Here is a 13039-nt window from a genome sequence, read left to right as displayed (position 1 = left end):
GGGCCTTGTTGTTGCTCATCAGCTGCTTCAGCTCCATGCTCAACCTGGTGCTTGATCTCCTTGTGATTGAGTATGTGGTGATGAATTGGAATTTTTTTGTGAGCAAAACTACAAATATTCGAGCCTTCTACTCGATGGCGGAGTCTCCAGGTGAAACAAAAGATTTTCAAATTTTTGGACTCCACTGGGCTCATATACTCGATCACAAGGTCCTTGGTAGAGTAAAATTTTTGAATTTTTACTCTACCTCCAGATTGTTTCTCCATTCCTGAGAACTACAAACACAACCAAAACAAATCAAAAATAACAAGAAAGGAAATCAAATTATTTACAGAGATAGTCATGGGACTTCCTCCCAAGTGAGCATGTTTTAAGTTTCACATTTGTTTATCACAATGGTCATAATAGTTTGTAACCAATTATTTTTCCTCTTGGTAGCTATCTGGTGCTGATTTGGATGCTCAATCTAATGTATCAAACACAAACAAAGGAGGAATTAAGTGTAAGATATTGGATTGGTTTTCAAAAGATGAAGTTGTTGTCGGGGAATCAGACAACAACTCTCCAACTGAGCATAACATGGTATATATCTAAATTATTAATATTGCCATTGTTTAAACTATCAATATCAATTATATTACTAATATGTGCATAACTCTTTAGGACTCTGATGAACAACTGATTTACAACATCTTTGCTTGGAATGGAACTGATATTGTTGCTGAGGGTATATTGATGATCAGTTGATTACACTTTTTAAATTTTGATTCGTTTGTTTCAAATCGTAGTGTTAAATTATGGATTTGATAATTGTGTTTGTAGATCAGGCTATAAACTAGAGAGAGTTTAGTGAAGTGTGACTATTACTCTTTGTTTCTTTACTTTCTTTCTAGTGTGTTGATGCATGTGAGTGAATGTCATATTTATTTGAGTGTGTGATCCTTTGAACTTATTATCAGAATAGTGATAAAGTCGTAGTAAATTGTCTTAAAACTCCAAGCTTTTTGGTTCCTTGTAAGAAAGATAATTTACTACTGAGTTATATAATTTAAGATGTGACTCTTGATAGATCTTTTAAGAAGTAAATTTGCATGTGCAGCTGCCATCAATTATGGGGAAATGGATGACATGAACGCTGCAAACATGATCTTGGTTGGTATCCCCCTTGACGAACCACACTTGAAGAATCATCTGTCTATTCTCGTAAATACAGAGAAGAATGATCTCAAAGCATGAAGTCTTCCTGTGACCGAATCATACTATCTCATGGGCACAGTAGATCCCACCGGAGAGCTAAAGGAAGATGAAGTATGTGTCATCCTGTATGTTACTCCCCTATTCTCTTACTTTCATTTTGATTTTTACATGGAAACAAGAAACAGTGATTTGCTTTTAGTTGTTCATTTCAGGGTAATCCTGCAAAACTCACTTCGATAACATATGTCTTAGTATGTAACAATCTGGTATTCTTAAAGAGATATGTGAAGAATCACGATGACAAGCAGCTGGTGACTGAGTTGATGGCTATATATCGTGCATCATAGATTATAAGGCTTGTCTAGGATCTTGGTTTGTATCTTTGAATATCTGAAAAACCTCAATTTTAGGCTTTTTAAATATCAATTTGATCCGGATCGGAACCGTTTCTCTCACTCTCTCTCTATATATGCTTAAAGTTGTATTTTTGAATCTCTTTTTTGATATATTAGCGTAGAAACAACAATGCAGCCAAAGAGAAAGAGCTGAAGGGGACATGTGAATCCAAATTCTATATTTGTTGTATTTTCTGTAGCAGTTAGTTTCTGAACTCCTTGGCAAAAATATATTAAACACAAAAACACATACTTAAAACATTTTAATTGGAAAAATTGAATTCATTATTTTAAGGCATGTACTTTAGATTTCAAGTTAAATGATTTTAAATATTTTTAAAGATTTTTTAAATGATTTTTGAATTTTGTAAAAGAAAAGTTAAAAAAAAAAAGAAATATAAATAAATATAACCAAATATCTCAAAAAGACATAAATATTTAATTATAATATTAATAATTACAAAAATAATAACAAAGTTATAATTTTAAAGAGTTTAGGGTATAGAGTTTAGGGTTTAGGGTATAGGGTTTAGGGTATGAAATGTATGGTTTAGGTTTTTTGATTATATTTGTTTGAAATAGTAATAATATTAATTATAACAAATAATAACATAAATAAATTTCATTTTTAAAAATAGTTTAGGGTTTAGGGTTTAGGGTTTAGGGTTTAGTGTTTTAAATAGTAGCTAATATTAATGATATAAAGTATACTATTATAAAATAAATGAATTCTATCATTTTATTAATTATAACATCATTAATGTGTTTCAACAATATGATTTACACAATAAGAAGATTAGTGTACATGTATTCTAAGGCAATCATATGTGTTACCTTCAAATTTCTAAAAATGTTGCAAAATATTTTTTTTAAATTGCGAAAAAATTATATAATCATGTAAATAACTCATAAACATATTAATTAGTCAACATATAATTTTTAAAAAATTATATAAATAGTAAAAACACATTTTTATGCCTATAAACAAAATAAGCCAATCATAATGTTTCACTCGGATTGCTGATGTGGCGAGATCTCAGCCTTTCAAAGGCTTTGGCGGCTGCATGTTTAAGAAAATCTCATCAGTTCATCGCCCAACAAAGGCTTTTTTTCTTTTTGGTTAAAACTTCTCCTTTTTCTTCTTTTCTTCGTATCCTTCAAGTTTTCAACTCTTACATTCTTATGAGAAAACCAAACGTTTGCTTACAGTTTCTTCACATGTGGCTCACGGTTGCTACTTTTATTGATTCCGAGCTGTTAGAGTACGGTGGCTCAAGGCGGATTTCAATTGTGTATTTGGGTTTTACATGTCCGGTCATCTCCGTGATGGATATCTAGCGGCAGATCTCGCATCTGAGGGTGGTGACAACGAGAACATTTCTCCGGTTGCGTCGGTTAGGCTTTTAGGGTTAAATCCGGTGTCTTAGATTTGCCTTTGGCAGGATTAACAAAATTCATTGCCATCTCCGACTCGAATCTGAGAGAACCAAAGAAGAAGACGAAGAAGAAGAATGGTCTGTCGAAGGTACTTATAATTTCCATGGGTTCTTATAAACAAAAATTGAAATAAAATTGTTTATTTGTTCAACTGAATCTAACAATTGTTTATTGGTTTGATAATCTGAGAGAATCGATTTATAATTCTTTTATTTTGCTTTTCTTATTTTAGTTGAAGATGAAGATGGTAGGCGACAGATCCGGTTGAGGACTGTTCTCTTTGTAGCTGGCAAGTAACAAGCTTCATCGAACGTGAGCAGATCTCATTATGGCGGCGAGTAGGAAGCTTCATCCGACGGGAAGATCGAACCGACCCGAACTGAACAATTCGGCAGAATTTTGTAAAACAGAATAAACCAATAAACCGAATAAACCGATCCGATTAACCCGAGATAACCGAACGCCCAGGGCGAAACAAAATCATAACGATTATTACACCTTATTATAAATATTAATAATAGCAACGTCATAAACGCTATCATAGTTTAATTAACTATAGCATTCGCAAAGTCCGCTATCTATAGTGTCCGACTTTCTATAACAGGCGATGTCAGAGCGCTTAAGGAAACGCTATGGTAGATGAATAATAGCGTTTATCGGCCGCTAATACCCACATTTCCTGTAGTGTAAGGTTTCCGGGGATCCCATTTCACAATACATAATACACAATAGTAGCCTTTACATTTCTACCCAACAATCTACACCAAGATCCTATTGTCCCAACGACCCTCTACGGCTTTTCCCTCTAAGGTTTCCTGCAACAAAAATGGTGGAATCATGAATACAAGTACTCAATGAGTTCGGCGCCTAATCTCGGAAGCTAAACAACCCAATCCAAAACAATAAACGTTAGTCAAGCAACAAGCAATCAAGCAATCAAGCAATCAATAATCAACAAGTATCAAATGCAACAGTTATGCTATATGATGCATGCACGGGTAAATGATAACAACAACAACAAAAATCCTATGGCCATCTGAACGATCCTTCCCATCGAATCAAGTGAACAATCCGCGAGTAGCCACCAAGTCTACAAGCGATGTACCACGTGGGCCTTCCACGACGGGCAATCCCCGTTGCATCGTCATGCAACCACTCGGCCCTTTGGGTGCGAACGAGTCTCTCCGAGTCCAACAAAAAAAGGGAAGCGTACTCGAACACCACAAACTCTATATGCATGCAACTAAGCTACGACGAAGCGTACTTAAAGCATCAAGCATACATGACATGAATGATAATCCTTATCAATTCTACGATCAATCAACAACAACATCAACGAGTACACAACCAACAAGCAAGCACGCAAAGTAAATCATGTGCCACCACACATGCTTCGGAACTCACTGTGATTACGCGGATCGGATGATCGTGATGTCTCAGCGGAATAACTACTCTAATCGGGAACTTCTAGTCTGGTACTTCTTCCGGAAATTCGTCGTCCAGAACTTCGTCGTCCACCTCTACCGTCAGCTTCGGGAGCGGCCGTCACTTCACCGGAGATTTCCGAGAGCTCTCTCTTTCTCTCACGATTTCTCTCTAACTTATGGTGAATGACTTAAGCTCCAAAGCCTTGGTACTATTTATAGGGGACGGAACTTGACGCATGACGGACACATGTCGCGTCTTGGGTGACTCAAACCCACAAAGACACTCTTTCACCGATTGGCTTGGAGTTCGCGTTGCCCAACACTATGGAACACGTTTCCTTGTGATTGGGTCGTAGTTCGTGTCGCCCAACTCATGGCAACACTCTTCCTCCACGATTGGCTCGAAGTTCGTGTCGCCCACCTCATGGCAACACTCCTTCTCCACGATTGGCTTGGTGTTCGCGCGTCCCAAGCCCATCATTACCTCGTTTTGTCCAAAAGAGATAACTTGCACCCTTGGTTATATTCCTCTTCAACGATTGGCTCAGAACTAATCATTGCCTCGATTTCGTCAAAAAGGTGGAGTCTCTCTCTCCGACAAATGATTACTTTTCTGACGCCTTTACCTCGATTCTCGGAATTTATGCCTTCAAATCATTCTCTAGATTCGACCATCCCAAGAATCATCTAAACCACGTACTAAGTCGTCCTTAGCCACGGTGCGCCCACACGGCATGGCCAAGTCGTAGTCCGGTTCCATAATGTTCGATTATAAGTCTTTTTCCTACGACCATATAACCTCCATTAAATTCCCCATTTATCGCACACGGTGATTCGTTCACCGGACCATCCAAAAACGAGTTTCCTTTGACCAAACTCATTTCTTCGAGAACTATTAACTATTTCTCGCCAAAAAGTCCTAACTTTCGTCCAAGTCCTTCGAGCACGAGAGACTTTCACTTTTGCTCGACTCCGGCACTTGGTGCAGGACGCGATCCGTCCGGACAAATTTCATGCCCGAGAACGGGTCACTACAGAAACGGCTTGAACTTGAACTATCTTGGGTTTCACATGGGCTTTCCGAACTCTTTCTTGCTGACCCCGAACTCCCGTGCTTTGATGCTACTACGAGCCTCGAACAATATTCTCCTCGCGTCGGCCTTTCTCTATGCGAACTGTATGTTGAATAAGAGCGAACTCCATGCTAGTAAAGATCGAACTCTTTAGTGAACTGAATCGAACTTCCAACTGGTCAAGCAATAAAATATCTTGAATTCCGAGAGGATTATTATGTAATAATGACGTGGACAGATCCAAGTGGATCCTACCGAAAATGAGTGGGATCCAACCCCAACATTTAGCCCCCCAAGTCTTGCGAGCCGAGTGCTCGGCTTGGAAGACTTAAGTAAATAGCAATTAATGACTCGAGATCTTTAATATTCTGGAATTTCTCCATGTTTTACGCTATTACGCCGATCTCGGATAATCAGATGATTTGATTTCCCTGACAACCGTCATTATTAATTTTCTAATTTTATATTAATACTGCGGGGAAAACTGTCCCGCTTCCCAATATCTCAGAGGCGGTTTTCCGCTAAATAGGGTTAAATGGAACGACGACTTTTACAGCGTACATTCACCCCTAAAAGCTTTTACCAAACCAGAGAAAGAAAAATCTTTTAGTAAAAAAATGTCTTCCCCAGCCGTTTATGTCTCGAGACAACGAAGATGATAGTCAGAGGAATCCCAATTCCCAGAGAGAACGAAGTCTTCACCCAAAGAGGAGATAAATTTGGTCCGCATTTTAGGTCTCAATCGACCCATGCTTCCCTTGGCGCTCTTCGTCGCCTCTGCAACATTCCTCAGAAAATAGAATTCTCTCTTCCTAAACCCAATGAGTCTCCGGAAATAGTGCGAGAAGGTTACTGTTATGCTTACGAAATCTATTTCAAAGGTTGCGGTTTATTTTTTCCCATACCGGAAGTTCTCCTTTTGTACCTTCTCCATCTGGGGATCGCTTTTCCCCAAGTGGCTCCCAACTTTCTCCGATACGTCCTGAGCACCCTGACTGTTTTGGCAGAAGCAGGGTTTTCTCTCACCACTAGCGAAATCTTAGGGCTATTTCGAGCCCGTCAATCCACAGCAGCGGGTATTTTTTCTATGAATCCTATGTTTGACCGTAACCTGATCGACGGAATGCCCTCGCATGATGGGCCTTGGAGGAAATACTGGTTCTTTTTCCGAGTCAATCCTCACTCTGTCCAAGGTCTTTCCAGTCTTCTTCTCCCAAATTGGTCGTCTAAACTTGGTTAGAACCAACCTTTACTATTTTTCACTGTGTTGTGTGAAAGAAATAGAATTCTTAACTCAACGTTTTATTTCAGGGAACCAAACTATTCCCCGTCCAACTGTTGATTTCCTATCTTTCTTTCGAATCGTTTCCGAGGGTGAAACAAATTGGAATTCCTTCACCCTTCGACGTATTCATAATGCGGGGCTCGCTATCAAAGATGGTCAAACTCATCCCCTCGATCCTCCTTCTGAAGAGAAAGATGTCTCGAGCCTGAATGCTCGCGATAAAAGAAACATCCTTCTCGAAACTAAGGCTCTTAAGGATCAACTATCAGAAATTGGGAAAAAGAAACGGATCGCCGCAATCTCCAGGGTTGGTAACTGCCACAGGAAGACCCTCTTGGTCGATGACGGTTCTTTAGAAGCAGCTCTGTCAATTGCGGTGCATTCTCACGGAGCCGAGATTCCTAACGACCCTCTAGTTGCTACCGCTATTTGCCCTTCCCCATAAGAGAAAGAGAGAGAAGTAACTTCTTCTCCTTATACAAAGAGGAAGGCTCTCAGATACTTTATCGAACGAGAAACTCAAAACCGTTAGATTTAGTTCTCTGTTACGAGCTCCTAGCCCTTTGCATTCTGTTTTCCCTTCTTCGGAACCTTTAGACCCTGAGCTCCCTCTTCCGAGTGACAGAGTAATTCCAGAAGAAATCGATGAATTGAAACCGGAGTTTCCTTCGTCTCAAGGATTGAGTGTTAGTACTCAAAACCCTTTACCAGCTTCGATTTCTGAAACTGGTAAGTTTTTTTTTTAGAACGCGAGCCTTAGCAAGACTTGTTACAGACAGCAACTATTTTATTAATCTACTATTCTCCTTTGTTTTGTAGGCGGAGAAGAGATTGGAGACATCTTCCGAAGCTTTCAAACCAGGGGAGGGGCATCCCTTCCCCCTTTTTCAGTTTGGAGGCCAGAAATCCGTCAGATGTACGTCAATCGAGCTTACTACCTATCTCAGGTTCGGAACTTTTAGATTTTTACTATGATAACCCCCTTTTTTATTAAGTAAAATTTTTTTGTCTGAATGACATTTTTTTTTACTTTGAAGGCGTTTACGGAGACTAATAGAATGATCTTCCATTATGAGAATCTTCTTCACCAAGCGATGAGAGAGACCGCAAAGGCTAAGAAGGAGATCGATGAACTTAAATTAGTCAATCAGTCTGACCGACTCGAGCAGGGGAAAACCCTCGAGTCGTCCTTTGAGGATATGAAGAAGACTTTGGCAGCTAACGAGCAACGCCTCAGAATTGCAAATGCTGAAAGAGATTCTGCGAGGTCTAATGCCCTTCGCTTGAAGACTGAGTTAGAAGAGGCTACAGCTTTTTCCGAAGAAGCGAGCCATAAGGCCGACTTTTTAGCTAAGACTAGGGCTCGCGAGATCGCCGAAGCCGAACATAACGCTCGAGAACAGATGAAGGGCTTTGGTAGGCAACTTATTCAGTCTATCATGAAGTTTATCAAAGACGAAGAAGTCTGGACTAAACTTCAATCCAATCGAGCCGAACTAAAGAGTAATCTAGACCTGATTGGGGGACTAGAGAATGTAAGAATTTCGTTCGAGAATGAGAGGAGGGAAGTTACTGCCAAACTCGCTGTAGTTGAATCCGAGTTATCTTCGGCTTCCCGTCCTACTCTCGATCTGAAATAATTTTCTTTGGTATTCGGAGATTCCCCTTCTCAATTCGAGGTAGGTGAAGGTTCTCAGCCATGCGAGGGTTCTCCAGAGGTAGAGGAACGCTCTTAGAAAATTCTTTTGTTGAATCCATGAGGACTACTCCGTTTGACGGAAATGTTTCGTTTAATTAGTGTGACTGAACACAATCATGTACATGCTCCTGCATATGATTTTTTTTTATTTAAGTAAAACGTTTGGATGCGATTCTAGGTTTGCAAGTCCTAGCCCACCAAAGAGGTTTTATGATTTGTGAGAGATGAGCTGATCATGCTCACTTGCCTTTTTTAAAGAAAAAATCTTAACAATTATTTTTCCTCTGTCTCTCGGAAGCGAGGATGGAGCTCGGCTTAAGCTTCTTATCGAGGGATAAGATTTTTGTAATTCATGAGAATTTTGCCATAAAAATGACCAGGCAATGGTTTCGATCATAGCCTAAAAATGGATTTGAAAGTGTTGGGCCATGTTTTAATTGGACCGAAGTCTGCTCTAGCAGACCCGCTATATATTATTATTATTTTTTTCTTAAAAGAATCCGAACATCTTTCTCCTTCAAAAGAATTCTGAAAGACTCTCAGTTTATTATAAGAAAATACTTAAATAAGCCGCTATCTTCTTTCAGTTCAAGCTTAAGAATAACAACTTCGAACGGGGATCCATTGTTTGAATCCGAAAACGGATTCTCTCCAAAGGGAGTCATTCACCCTACGTTTTTTCATTTCCGAACGGGGAAAGAAAGGGTCAAATGTTACGACTTCCTGGAAAAGGTCTCCTTTCTAATTTTTAGTCTTTTCAGAAGACTGTATATTCTCTTTCAGACAGTTGACAAAATGTTTGTTCAATTAGATCGTCGGGAGACATAAAGCTTTATGTGATAAGAGACAAAGAATCGGAAGGAGGCGCCGTGCTCTTGATGAGCGCATAAAGAGGATGGAAAGAGAGATCCTTCGCCTGGAATCTGAACCGCATGAATGGGAGAGGAACGGTTTAGACATCGTGGCCATAATTCCTACTTGTCTCCGAAGTTTCCTCCGCATGCTGGATAATTTATCTCATCTATCCTTGGCAACCAGCGATGGGTCCTCTTTTGTTTCATGTTCTTCAGAGTTTCAGAGATTTCCGATGTTAAGGACTGAAGAGAATGAAGAACCGGAGACGAAAGCTATCGATGATTTCTCTGGTCCCCTCGATTTATCTTATGACGAGGGATTATCCTCAGAAAGCTGTTCGGGATCCTCCACCTCGCTGGAATCATTATCGGGCGAAGACTTTTGATTGAACATCCTCTTATTTTTGTTTGTAAAATGCCACTGGCCTTGCGGCCCAGCAACATTAATTATATTTCCCCTTTTGCTTTAAATTTGTCGATTTATTTCAATCTTATTTAATGCGATTAATCTAGGGAATATAATTAGCAATTAACTCGATTACATTTTCCATAAAAGTAGTAATTTCAGATTTGGGAAATCGTCAATTAACCCTCTTAAATGTGGTTGAGTATTTGTAGTTTATCATTGAGTTTTATCAACAATAGTTCTACAAAAATGTTCGAAGAAGGTAATTTTTCGGAGAATCCTTCTGACTCATTCAGAATGATAAACGATGATCTTCCGAGAGCGCCAGACATTGAGTTTATAAAAACGGGAGGAACTGGCGAACCGGAAGAGTCACGAATATTGAGGAGGGGAACCATCATTCAGGTTCTGATCGTATTAATCGAGAGATTATCAGCTCAGGATCGTGTCAAGGCTGAGGAATTTATTAACAAGGTATTGTTTTCCCCAGTGTTTTTGACTACTTTTGTCATTGCTAAACGATGCGTTTTAATTTCTTCAGCTCATCACTCAGCACGACGAGCTCGAAGATGAGAAAAAAGAGATTAGGAAGAGGAGAATGGAACTAGAGAAGCGTCGCCTCGATATTGCTCGCGAGCTTAATCGCCTAGAAGCCCATCCTTCCGATTGGATCCAGATAGGACTCCAGGAGTACGGAAACATGCCAGGTTGCATGATGAGCATCGTTGACCTCGCAGGCCAAGGAGCAGAGCTATTCCGTAATCCAAGACCCTTCTAGATCTGGTTTTTGCTTAGCTAGAAATATTTCTTTTTACATTGTTCGCAACGTATTTTATATTCATGCCCGAGGATAAAAACATGACTCCATGATTGGAATAATATTTTTATTTTTATAGCTGGACTCGTGTTTAGCAAGTTACCTACGTACCCAAAATAGGATCAAGCCAAATCGTAGTTCGAAATATTTTTATTTTAGCAATAAAACTTTTTCAAGTTGATGATGTTCCAAGACCTTTGAACGGGATTACCGTCGAGGTCTTGTAAACGGTATACACCATTTCGGACTTTTTCTGTGATTTGATAAGGGCCTTTCCAGTTAATACCGAGTTTTCCAGCTCCTTCTTTTGTGTTATCGAACACTCGCCTTAAAACAAAGTCTCCTCCATTTAAAGGTCTGTTTTTCAACTTTGAGTTATAGTATCGAGCGGTCAACTGCTGATAGTTCTGAAGTCGAATAAGGGATTGGTCTCGCCTTTCATCAATTGTATCGAGAACGTCTTCTAAAAATTTAGAATTCAGTTCCTCGTTAAGTGGAGCTTCGCTCCGGCGTAAACCAGGAACATTCAGCTCGGCTGGGACTACTGCTTCCATCCCATAAACTAATGAGAATGGAGTCTCTCCCGTTGCTCGCCTCGGGGTTGTTCGATAAGCCCACAACACAGGTTGTAGCTCGTCATACCACCCACCTTTTCGAGCACTCAAACGTTTTTTAAGATTGCTGAGAATGGTTTTATTAGCAGCTTCCGCTTGCCCATTTCCTTGAGGATACCTCGGCGTTGAGTAGCTAAGTTTTATTCCCCAAGCGGAACAAAAATCTTCAAAGTCATTTGAAATGAATTGAGGACCATTGTCCGTTACAATTTCGTAGGGAACTCCATAGCGACAAATAATGTGTTTCCACAAGAATGTCTTTACCACAGAGTCTTTTATATTTATGTAAGCTTCAGCTTCAATCCATTTGGTTAAATAGTCCATTAGAACTAATAAGTATTGGACGCCTCGTGTTGAACGATGCATCGGACCAACTATATCCATTGACCATCTCATGAAAGGGTATGGGGCGGATATAGATGACAAAAATTCATATGGCTGGTGAATAAGAGGAGCGTGCATCTGGCCTTTTTTACACCGTTTGGCGTAATCGATGCAGTCAGAAATCATAGTTGGCCAAAAATATCATAACCGTTTGATTTTGAAAGCCATTGATCGTCCCGAAGAATGACTACCACAAAGCCCTTTGTGGACCTCGCTTGTCACTATTTCAACTTCGGGCCCGAAAATACATAAAAGATAAGGGTCACTGACACCTCGCTTGTATAATAACTCTTTAATTATGCAATACTTAGCGCTGATGATTCTTAATTTGCGAGCTTGCCACTTGTTCGATGGTAGTTCTCCATTAAGAATAAAATTTTTGATGGGTACCCTCCAGTTAGCCCCCCCAATCATTAGCGGAAGTATTATCCTTGAGTATAAACTTCCTTGGTTCAGGTTCGGAAGGAATATCAGGATCTTCGACTGTCTCCTGAACTTCTTCATCACCTAGAAGTGACTGTTCAGTTCGAGATGGTTCTTTAATGGGAACCTCTTGATCCTTTAATTTTGTTCTTGGCTTTCTTTTAGAAAGTTCCAGTGGTGGAGTAAGTTCATCGTACTCGTGATCTGGTGATAACAAGCGTACTATTTTCATTTCCGGAACTTAATTTTGGAGTTTCGATATGCTCGGCCTCCAAAATGTTATCGTTTCCTGTTTCTTCAACTGAAATACTTCGTGAAGAAATACATTCAACTGGAATAACTCGCTTGAGCTTGGGATCTGAGGTAGAAGCTAGGGCAGCTAAAGCGTCTGCCGAAGTGTTTTCTTCTCGAGGTATTCGAACTAATTCGAATTCTTTGAATTTTCTGGCTAATTTTTTTACAGCCGAAAGATAGGCTTCCATTCGAGGAGCCTTAGCTTCGTAATCTCCAGCGAACTGGTTTAGAACTAGCTGAGAATCACAATAAGCTATTATTTTTTCTGCTCCAATTGCAAGAGCAAGCCGAAGTCCTGCTAAGAGAGCTTCGTATTCCGCTTCATTGTTCGAAGCCGGGAACATTAATCGAAATGATTGTTCGATTATTTCCTTTGCCGGAGTTTCGAGCCTAATACCGATTCCGGATCCTTGTTTAGAAGAAGAGCCATCTACATGTAATTTCTATGTGGAGTCCGTTTCAATAAGGATTCCATCATCTAATGGTAGTTTGGTTAGAAAATCAGCCAGAATTTGTGCTTTTGCGCTAGTTTGACTTTTGTATTCTATATCGTACTCACTGAGTTCGATTGCCCATTTCGCCAATCTACCGGATTGACTTGGACCGTGAAGATTTGAGCGAAGTGGATGAGAAGTTAAAACTTCTATCGGATGAGATTGGAAATAAGGTCTGAGTTTTCTAGCAGATATGACTACTGCTAAAGCTAATTTTTCCATCATGGTATATCTCATTTC

The 13039-nt window shown here is 39.7% G+C and overlaps 1 protein-coding gene and 1 long non-coding RNA gene across 4 annotated transcripts; both read left to right on the top strand.

Annotated features, from left to right (window-relative positions):
* The first annotated feature begins 400 nt into the window (after positions 1 to 400).
* LOC110225126 lies at positions 401 to 1771 on the top strand. 3 transcript variants are annotated; one of them, XR_002329541.1, is made up of 3 exons: positions 401 to 582; positions 1070 to 1322; positions 1410 to 1771. It is a non-coding gene; the product is annotated as an uncharacterized LOC110225126 (long non-coding RNA). The 3 variants fall into 3 exon arrangements; XR_002329539.1 differs by having other exon boundaries at positions 1397 to 1771; XR_002329537.1 differs by having other exon boundaries at positions 408 to 582; positions 1070 to 1771.
* Positions 1772 to 6184: 4413 nt separating this feature from the next.
* On the top strand, positions 6185 to 8454 carry LOC110225764 (uncharacterized protein At3g60930, chloroplastic-like). Its single transcript, XM_021015733.1, has 5 exons — positions 6185 to 6722; positions 6841 to 7161; positions 7412 to 7543; positions 7634 to 7761; positions 7852 to 8454. Exons 1-5 carry the CDS (start codon positions 6185 to 6187, stop codon positions 8452 to 8454), a joined length of 1722 nt encoding a protein of 573 aa, XP_020871392.1.
* The last annotated feature ends 4585 nt before the right edge of the window (positions 8455 to 13039 follow it).

Source organism: Arabidopsis lyrata (genome assembly GCF_000004255.2).
Source record: "Arabidopsis lyrata subsp. lyrata unplaced genomic scaffold ARALYscaffold_8, whole genome shotgun sequence".
Classification (NCBI taxonomy): domain Eukaryota; kingdom Viridiplantae; phylum Streptophyta; class Magnoliopsida; order Brassicales; family Brassicaceae; genus Arabidopsis; species Arabidopsis lyrata.
The sequence above is the reverse complement of the archived record's forward strand: the minus strand, read 5'-3'. Positions and strand labels throughout refer to the sequence as shown.